Here is a 10,603-nt window from a genome sequence, read left to right on the forward strand (position 1 = left end):
AAATAATTAAAGGCTTTCTCTTGAACAGTATCCTCACTTCCCTTTTCCCTCTCTTCATTTTCCCTATATCTCTCTGTCTCTCCCTTCCACCAGTACCTGAAGAAGAGACAGGTACTAGAAAAATACGCACACTTCATATATACATACATACATACATATATACATATGTATGTATGTATGTATGTATTTATAAAATGTGCATATTTTTCTTGTACCTGTCTCTTCACCTGTCACTTGTTCTGGCCTCATGTTACAAACAGAACTGTCTCCACCTTGGTGTAAAACAACCACCTTATTGTAATTTGTTTGCCCAGAATCTACATTTATTTTAGTAAAAAATCAAAGTATTATATTTATGACAAAATGTTGTTGTTTTTATCTTAAAATTACTTAAATATCCAACATTTAGCAACACTATACTTCAAACAATATGTTAAATAAAAAATGTTAATTTTTTTTTTTTAAATCTTATTTTGCTTCTACATGTCATCTCACTCCCTGTCCCTAGCTGAATGTGTGATCATTGCACCACAGCTAGTGCTAGGTTGACTGTCTCCACCTTCATTTGATTAAAGGGGGGGTGAAATGCTCATTTTCACTCAATCTCCTGTTAATCTTGAGTACCTATAGAGTAGTATTGCATCCTTCATATCTCCAAAAAGTCTTTAGTTTTTTTATATTTATAAAACAAAAAAAGATAGGCTGTACCGAGTCTTTCCGGAAAAAAACGAGCGGCTGGAGGTGGGCCGTGTGGGCGAAGCTAAAGCTGTGCTAACGCGCCGAGCTAGTAACAACACACAGAGACAATAGAAGCAGTTTTACTCACCGAACCTTTATCATTGTGACTGCTCGATCCTTAAGCATTAGACGATCTGCAAATCCGTCGATCTGGGCTTTGTTTATAAAACAATCATCGTCGAAATGCAGGGAACAAACAGTCTACACACCTCCGTTTATGCTCAGGAAAAACAAACTCCATCCACTGGTGCCTTAACGCCGGGTTCTTTGGGAATCTGTGCAGGGATGTCTTGCCCTGGCAACTAAAAACACACTTCTTTGGTGACATTGGCTTCCCAAAAGCCGGGCAGGGCGCTTTGATGGCGAACTGCTTTCACTCTCTTTCTCTGGTCTACGGTTGCGCGCGCGCCCGCGATCTTACCGGAGAGGTGCCCTTAGGACCCATATAAGGAAATTCCGTTACATCTGACGTCACACATACCCATACTCGAAAAAAACTTTCCGAAACTTGTGACAAACCGGAAGGACAATTTTTGGCACAGAAATACTCCTTCAAACGTACAATTTAATTTTTGAAACTTTGTCCATGTTTAGCATGGGAATCCAACTCTTTAACAGTGTAAAAATCTCAGTATGCATGAAATAGCATTTCACCCCCCCTAAAAAAAAAAAAGGAAAAAAGGAAAGGAAAGGAAAAAAGGTTTAAACCTCACAAATGGGCAGACATAATTTTCTAAATTGTGTAATAAAATGGTAATGCATTATTTTTTGTTAATAAATGTTAATATTTGTCTAATAAATTACTAATGTAACTTTACACTACTAAATAATATTAATCTCCTTTAGCATACAGTATTTTGAGTGACGATAGTAATAGGGGCGCTATACCGCTTACATTTGCTAGCATTTCAATACTAAGTTAATGAAGAAAAAAGTACAATATTTACAGATGAAACTGACCTGCACTTGAAGCCCTTAACAGGTCATTCATTTTGCAACATTTTGATGCTCTGAGTGCTTTCTTTTTCGTTGTCCTTTCCCTCTCTGCTACACCTTGCCGTTTTCTCTCCATCATCGGGTGCTGCTCGCATTTTCTGTTTAACCGTTTGGCTGAGGCTTAAAGTCGAATCATAGCCTTGCCAGTTAAGACTAACAGATTCATGATTTTATTTTATAATAATAATTTTATTGAATGACGAATTCGAAAATGATCACTGGTAAAGGTAGTAGTGTATATAAAAAAAAAACAATAAAAAAACACGCTGGCTGGCAGCAGGACAAATTAGTCGCCAGGCCACCGGGAATTCTCCCGGTGCTCCCGATGGCCAGTCTGGGCCTGGGTGGAGGGATAAGTCACAGATGAAGGCCCAGAAGTCCATGGCAACGGCAGAGTGACGACTGACTAAGGCTGAGCCGAAGGGATGAGAAAGCCTGGTGAAGACATAGGGACAACGGTCCCAGGTGGAGCAGAGGAAGCGAGGAGCCAAGGTGGAGCGTCTGGTCGACAGGCCGAGGTGGAGTGAAGGACTTGGAGGTTCTAGTAGAGCTAGAGGGTCGACACTGCAGGGCGGAGCTGGCGAACCGGAAGCCCAAGTCGGATCCGGGATGCTAGGTGCAGGCAGCTTAGGAGGAGCCGAAGGGCTGAATGGAGCCAGCGAAGGCAGGCAGAGAGTTCAAAATGGCTTCTTTGGCCAATACAGGGCAGGCAGAAAGTGTAGAAGTGGCCTCCATGGCCGACATGGAACAGACATATACTTCAGGAATGACCTCCTTCACCGACACGGAACAGGTAAAGGAAGTTGGACTGGGAGGCAGGGAGGAGACACCACAGACAACACTATAACTTGGTGCAGGGTGACGACACAGGCCTGGTTCTGGGTGGGCTCTATCGGGATACCGGGGAGAAGAGGGGCATAGGTGTAGTCTGGGATTCCTTCGTGGCGACTGACGAGAGGAGGAGGATCTGTACTGCCGGTTTAGTATTTCTGTCACGGCTGGTTGAAGAGCAGGGAAGAAAATAAAGCTGGATCTAGCAGTCCTTTATTTTCAAACTCAAAACTTAACATAACACTCAGGATTCTCTGGATTAAAACACGAATGGAACAACCAACATTTAATGATGAATACCAAACAAAGACTGACAGAAAGCAAACTCATAATATACAAACCAAACAAGTCAAAGCAACGAGTAACAGGTGTTCAACTTAATCAAACAATGAAAAACCATGGAAACAAACTAAAAAACCCAGACAGGCAGGCGGACAGGCAAACTCAAGACTCAAACAAAACCAAACATGACATAACACTGATAGATACCACAAATGTAAGTATTCAAAATTTTTAGTAATTTCAGTCGTTTTCCATCATTTTGTCAAAAGAAAAACCCAAACAAACGAGAACCTTTACACTGTAAAAAGTGGTAATGGCATTTTTTTAAAGAGTAATTATTTTTATTTAACCCACAAGTATTTGTTTTTCTTGTTATAAATTAATATAATTCAGTGAGGTTAAAAAAATATTTTTGGATTTAAATAAAACCCGTTAATTTCGATTTTACCATTTTCATCCAAACTGAAAAAAAGCACAATTTGTTGATTTTAGGGATGACTATGCACATCAAAAAAAAAAGAAAAAAAAAAAGAAGAAAAAAAGAAGAAGGATGAAATATGGTCTGGGCCAAAAAAAAAAAAAAAAAAAAAAAAACAGGAAGTGAAAATAGGATCTAAATTTCAAATCAAGCTCATGTGATGGTTGCACAATTGTTTATATAAAGCTGTTTAATATTTTTATTTATTTTTGTAAAAGTGGGAATTAGCTAGACTGGGTAAACCCAGCCTGATATGCCGGCAATTTGATTTCGCCCTGCAGCTCAGGCTGGAAACCTGTACATTTATCTCTGCTCCTTCCTTTACAAATTTGTGGGAACCAATCACAAACTGGCTTATCCACTAGCCAGACTAGGAATTAGCAGCTAATCTTTTATCTTTTGTTAAAAGGTCAGACTTGAAGTTTCATGAGCGTGACAGAAGAATAACATCCATTCAGACCAACGGTACTGTTGTTCCTCAGAATCCACTGACCGATCATGAATATCTAGAAGTGCTGCCATACTCTGAATATGAAATATCAACATACTGACAGACTGAATGCTGTTTGATTCTAATGATCACAATTGTGTGCTGATTGAAAATGGAATTAAATAATGACTCTCAAAGACATAATTTGCTCACATATCCATATAAAAAATCAACCTGTCTGTAATTAAAACATCAAAATAAGTTTTATAATGCATTTGTCAACACAACTTTCCAAATGCAGTTTCACCGGCACAGATCTTAAATACTTAAAGGCCCCTTAGATACTTCTGCAAATACTTCAGTTCAGTTCCAGTTAAACTACATCTCCTTTTCAAGGGAGGGGTTTCCTTTGTCTTTAATTTCTGCATCAGCACTTCTGCTCAGATTCGTAGTTAACAATCTTACTGCATACAAGTAAAAAAAAAAAAACACAGAATGAGAACGGCGCAGCTTTTACTCTTCTGTAAGTTTAAGTTCATGCATGATTTTATTGTGATCTTCTCATGAGCGGATAGTGTTTTATTGTTGTCTAATCTCAATGATGTGTGTTTCTTCACAGTTCTGCTGGTGTGTCAAACTACACAGAGTTTAATAGATAAACGGGTGAATTTAGGGGAAAACGTGACTTTAGACTGTCAGATTGATGTAAAAGAGATTTATTGGGTTTTCCAGAAACTGACAGATTCTCCAGTGTTGATACTGCGGACTTTCACATCAGAATATACATCAGCTCAATTCTATGATGAAAGATTCAAAGACAAATATTCATCACTAACTTTGAGCCGTTTATTTATTAGTAACATTACTATTGATGAATTAGGAATATATTATTGTGTAAAAACAGCCCCAATTCTACAGCTCAGCAATGGCACCAGACTTTACATCACTGGTAAGTGTATAAAATTGTCTTTGATCTGTTATTATATCAATAAATGATCTAAAATCATGCACATTATGTATCAAATTTGTATTTCAACCCAGGTCTGTGTAGTATTGATGCATGTTTGAAGTTTAAAAACACAAAACTCTTGCATTTTCTGTTCTTAACAGAAGCTGCTCAAGATCAGAATCAGACAGAAGTGAACAATAACTCACAAAGTCCGAATACACAGCAAACTCTGATGTTTTTATATGTCATACTGAACATTGTAATGTTTTTGGCAATAATAGGTGAGATTTCTGGGTTATATGTATCAAATAAAATTATCTAGAATATAAAATATCTTTCTTTTAAAAGCTTCATGTTACATTCCTTTAGTAATGAATTGTATAATGTTTAATCAGAAATGTTGCTGGTATTTTAGGTCTATTGCAGATCACACTTCAAGTGTGTAAGAAAACACACCAACAATATCAAGATGAGGAACTGGAGCAGCTTTACAGCACAAATGATGAAGAGGTAACACACATCTATAATTCAGCTTTCTTTATCATTGAAAAACTAAATTCTACATGGACATTAGCAGCTAATTATTATTATTATTATTATTATTATTATATTTTTTATTATTATTCTGTAGTTTTCTGAAGTGGAGTTTTGTCTGTCCCATTCGACCAACAACACTTTTGGAAAAAAGCCTAGACAAACATGATCAAGAGTGAATCCTCTCATACAGTCTAACAGAAATATATTCTGGCAAATAATTAGTAAAATATTATTAGCTTGATTGTGTGTTTTAGGTTGACTGATGTTATTGCTTGTTTAATTAAAGGACAAGTTTGGTATTTTACACTTAAAGCCCTGTTTACAGAGCGTTTCTGATGAAATAGAACGGTTAAGATTAAAATTTGGACACATGCTGCTGTCCCGAGAATTTTAGGTTTCTTTCGGTTTCCTCCCCACCTACAGAATGGCTGCCTATGGGCACTGGAACAATCCTTCCTAAAATGCATTAAACTTTCGTTTACAAAGACGTGAAACTCACCGAGTGGTCAGGGGTGTTCACTGATATGCTCACACAAAATTCGCTGCAAAAGATGCTTTCCAACAGGTTTTATCGTAGTTTTTGTCCAACTCCATGGACTTGTTTTGGATGTGCTGTGAGGTACGGTATTACTCCGCCGCCGGAAACTGGGCTGGAGTGTCTATTAGTCAAGCTCTCAACGGAAGAATCTACGGGTGTGAGACGTTTGGAAATATAGTTCCACAGTTTTACAACGAATGGTAAAACACCTGTTGGAAAGCAACTTTTGCAGCGATTTTTGTGTGAGCATATAAGTGAAGACCCCTGACCACTCGGTGAGTTTCAGGTCTTTGTAAACGAAAGTTTAATGTGTTTTAGGAAGGATTGTTCCAGTGCCCATAGGATGCCATTGTGTAGGTGGGGGGTGGGGGGTGAAAGAAACCTAAAATTCTCGGGACAGCAGCATGTGTCCAAATTTTAATCTTAACCGTTCTATTTCATCAGAAACGCTCTGTAAACAGGGCTTTAAGTGTAAAATACCGAACTTGTCCTTTAAGCATGAATGTAATGCACATTTCAGCATTGTTTCTCTTTGCTGTTTTTTCTTGATAAGTAAATTGTTAGGAATTCAATTTCTGTAATACGTTGTTTTTGATTTTTTGAGTGTTTTTATGTGAACTCACAATGATGGAAAATGGCAAAAAGCAAAGCCAAATATGTAGGCCCAGAGTAAATACAGGGCTGGAGCCTTTGCTTCATTGACGTGTTATTGGCCTCAGATTAAAATGTATTAGTACACATAAATTATTTTCAGTAATATAATACTATTATAAATACATGAGTATACATTGAAATATTAGTTCATATAATCTTCTAAATAATGAAAGTAAAATATTGTTAGCTTGTTGTTTGTTTAAGATCGACTGGTGTTTGTTTCCATGTATATAATGCAAAATTCTAAAAAAATTCAGCACAGCCTTTCTTTGCTTTTCTTGATAATTTCTTATAAATGAAATATAAATACAAGTTGTATTGTCACGGTTTTGTTTTTGGGTTTATTCACGTCATGTTTCCTTGTCTGTCATGTGATCCCTTGTAAGTCATGTGATCCTGCCATGTGTTCCCTTGTCTGATTGTCAGGTTGTCATTGGTTCATTGTATTATTGTTCACAGGTGTCCCTTGTCTTGTCATTAGTCTGTGTATTTAAGCCCTCATGTTTGCCATGTGTCTTTGTCAACTATTGTTCTCTGTAACCACCGTTTGTGAGTCATTTTCATGTTCATGTCTTGTTTTGAGTTTTCATGCCAAGCCATGTTTTTGTTTCATGTTTGGTTTTGGTTTTATTTGTTCTTCCCTCATATTAAAAAATATTTAAAAAATATAAAATGTTCTCATATATCATATTGTCACTGTTCAAGGGCCATAAAAAATCCCCTTCCGTACGTGACTTTTGGATTTATTAACATATTTCAGTGTCAGTAAATAGGCCTTCTGCTGTAAATAAAACTGGACGTGTGTAATGCTGAGCGCTGCAGTGAGTCTTCTGGTTTTTAGGTGTGTTTTTCGTGTCTTTATTTTCTCACTGCATTCATCCGCTCTGAGTGTGTTTTCTCACAGCTGTGGGTTAGTCGGCTTCAGCTCTGGTCTGGTTTATATGTTAAGTCTGTGTGTAGAAACATCAACGCCTGTGCCTTTTCTATCTTTGTCTTCGTCTCTGATCTACTTCATCGCTATTAAGAGTGTTTGCTGGTGTCCTCTTTTTATTCTGCATTAACACTTCTGCTCAGATTCATAGTCAAATATTTTACTGCATATAAATTAAACACAGAATGAGGACGGCGCAGCTTTTACTCTTCTGTAAGTTTAAGTTACTCAATGTACTTTCACTGTGATCTTCACATGACTGGATAGTTTTGGTTGAAGGTATTGTGTGTTTTACTGTGTGTGTTTTATCTTCACAGTTCTGCTGGTGTGTCAAACTACACAAAGTTTAAGAGATAAACAGGTGAATTTAGGGGGAAACGTGACTTTAGACTGTCAGATTGGTGTAAAAGAGAATTTTTGGGTTTTCCAGAAACTGACAGATTCTCCAGTGTTGATAATGCGGACTTTCACATCAGATTCTACATCAGCTCAATTCAATGACGAAAGATTCAAAGACAAATATTCATCACTAACTTTGAGCCGTTTATTTATTAATAACATCACTATGAATGAATTAGGAATATATTATTGTGCAAAAACAGCCCCAATTCTACAGCTCAGCAATGGCACCAGACTTTACATCACTGGTAAGTGTTTCTAAATCACATTTACAAATGACATATGATATAACATGTATATATTTGTAACTATAAAATATCTAAAAATACTGCAATAGCCTAAATGTATGCGCTTAAATATCACTCTGTCAGAGGTTTTTAATCATATTTGGCATTAAAAACACAAAACTGATAAATGTTTTCTATTCAAACAGAATCTGCCCAAGATCACAATCGAACAGAAAACAAAAATCAGCCACAACCAACATTTAAGATCAACAATATTATGAGGGTTGCGTCCTTCATATTGAACATTGTGCTGATTATTGCAATAATAGGTGAGATTTCTGTACAAAAAGTGCAAAAAGTAGTATAAAATACATGATAACGTTCAAAATGAATCTGCCAATCATAATCATTTAAATGAAGTTTAGTCTATTCCTTTATGAAGAGTTTCTATGAAATGTACTCAAGTACTGTTTTATAATGTATGGCTTTAGGTCTGTTAATACTCAAACTTAAGAAGCCCACAAAAAGTCGCCAACATCGCCAGAATATCGAACCAGTGCAGCTCGAGGACTTTAACGCCGCACAGGTAAGACTTACATTGCTATATGATTCACTTGACATTTTAGTTCATGGAAGACATTTTTCCAAAATTTCCAGCTAAAAAGGTCTGCACTCTAAAAGTGATTTATTGTAAACAGGAGATAAAAAAACATAAAAACAAAATATTAAGATGAGGAACTGGAGCAGCTTTACAGCACAAATGATTTCTTTATCACAGAAAAACTCAATTCTACATGGACATTAGCAGCTAATTATTATTATTATTATTTTTATTATTATCCTGTAGTTTTCTGAAGTGGAGTTTCGTCTGTCCCATTCGACCAACAACACTTTTGGAAAAAAGCCTAGACAAACATGATCAAGAGTGAATCCTCTCATACAGTCTAACAGAAATATATTCTGGCAAATAATGAATAAAAATATTATTAGCTTGATTGTGTGTTTTAGGTTGGCTGATGTTATAGATTGTTTTCTTAAACATGAATGTAATGCACATTTCAGCATTGTTTCTCTTTGTTGTTTTTTCTTGATAAGTAAATTCTTAGGAATTCAATTTCTGTAATAAGTTGTTTTTGATATTTTGAGTGTTTTTATGTGAACTCACAATGATGGAAAATGGCAAAAAGCAAAGCCAAATATGTAGGCCCAGAGTATATACAGGGCTTGAGCCTTTGCTTCATTGACGTGTTATTGGCCTCAGATTAAAATGTATTAGTACACAGAAAAGTGTTGGATACATTTTTTATTTTCAGTAATATAATCCTATAATAAATACATGAGTATACATTAAAGTATTAGTTCATGTAATCTTCTAAATAATGAAAGTAAAATAATGTTGTTGTTTGTTTAAGATCGACTGGTGTTTGTTTCCTAAACATGTATAAAATGCATAATTCTCTATATTTTTTCAGCACAGCCTTTCTTTGCCTTTGTCTTGATAATTTCTTATAAATGAAATATAAATACAAGTTCTATATATAGCTTTTGAACACATGCAAACATGAGAGAACTAACGATATATTAATAACTGATTATGATGTAGTCAGTGTTTTTTCTTGTAAGCTTTTTGTTTATCTATGCATTTTATCTTGAATCTTTAAATAAAACCTGTAGCTTGCCTTTTTTTTGCCAAATAATTAAATACCTTAACCAAGTTTAGTGTTTTGTTCTTCCCTCATATTAAAAATATTTTAAAAATATAAAATGTTCTCATATATCATATTGTCACTGTTCAAGGGCCATAAAAAATCCCCTTCCGTACGTGACTTTTGGATTTATTAACATATTTCAGTGTCAGTAAATAGGCCTTCTGCTGTAAATAAAACTGGACGTGTGTAATGCTGAGCGCTGCAGTGAGTCTTCTGGTTTTTAGGTGTGTTTTTCGTGTCTTTATTTTCTCACTGCATTCATCCGCTCTGAGTGTGTTTTCTCACAGCTGTGGGTTAGTCGGCTTCAGCTCTGGTCTGGTTTATATGTTAAGTCTGTGTGTAGAAACATCAACGCCTGTGCCTTTTCTATCTTTGTCTTCGTCTCTGATCTACTTCATCGCTATTAAGTGTGTTTGCTGGTGTCCTCTTTTTATTCTGCATTAACACTTCTGCTCAGATTCATAGTCAAATATTTTACTGCATATAAATTAAACACAGAATGAGGACGGCGCAGCTTTTACTCTTCTGTAAGTTTAAGTTACTCAATGTACTTTCACTGTGATCTTCACATGACTGGATAGTTTTGGTTGAAGGTATTGTGTGTTTTACTGTGTGTGTTTTATCTTCACAGTTCTGCTGGTGTGTCAAACTACACAGAGTTTAATAGATAAACAGGTGAATTTAGGGGGAAACGTGACTTTAGACTGTCAGATTGGTGTAAAAGAGAATTTTTGGGTTTTCCAGAAACTGACAGATTCTCCAGTGTTGATAATGCGGACTTTCACATCAGATTCTACATCAGCTCAATTCAATGACGAAAGATTCAAAGACAAATATTCATCACTAACTTTGAGCCGGTTATTTATTAGAAACATTACTATTGATGAATTAGGAATATATTATT

The 10,603-nt window shown here is 36.0% G+C and overlaps 1 protein-coding gene across 1 annotated transcript; it reads left to right on the top strand.

Moving 5' to 3' along the window:
* The first annotated feature begins 4,219 nt into the window (after positions 1–4,219).
* Positions 4,220–8,657, top strand: LOC308702153 (uncharacterized protein). Its single transcript, XM_081384820.1, has 8 exons — positions 4,220–4,278; positions 4,375–4,704; positions 4,866–4,985; positions 5,120–5,331; positions 6,860–6,876; positions 7,644–8,011; positions 8,197–8,319; positions 8,482–8,657. Exons 1-8 carry the CDS (start codon positions 4,251–4,253, stop codon positions 8,649–8,651), a joined length of 1,368 nt encoding a protein of 455 aa, XP_081240946.1. The 5' UTR covers positions 4,220–4,250; the 3' UTR covers positions 8,652–8,657.
* The last annotated feature ends 1,946 nt before the right edge of the window (positions 8,658–10,603 follow it).

Source organism: Scardinius erythrophthalmus (genome assembly GCF_964197995.2).
Source record: "Scardinius erythrophthalmus genome assembly, chromosome: 14".
Taxonomy (NCBI): domain Eukaryota; kingdom Metazoa; phylum Chordata; class Actinopteri; order Cypriniformes; family Leuciscidae; genus Scardinius; species Scardinius erythrophthalmus.

Bases quoted from the DNA above. Each gene is read 5' to 3' on its own strand.
- LOC308702153 (XM_081384820.1), top strand. From the start codon at position 4,251: ATGAGAACGGCGCAGCTTTTACTCTTCT. The intron at 4,705-4,865 runs GTAAGTGTATAA...TGTTCTTAACAG, and splicing joins CACCAGACTTTACATCACTG to AAGCTGCTCAAGATCAGAAT. The intron at 4,986-5,119 runs GTGAGATTTCTG...CTGGTATTTTAG, and splicing joins AATGTTTTTGGCAATAATAG to GTCTATTGCAGATCACACTT.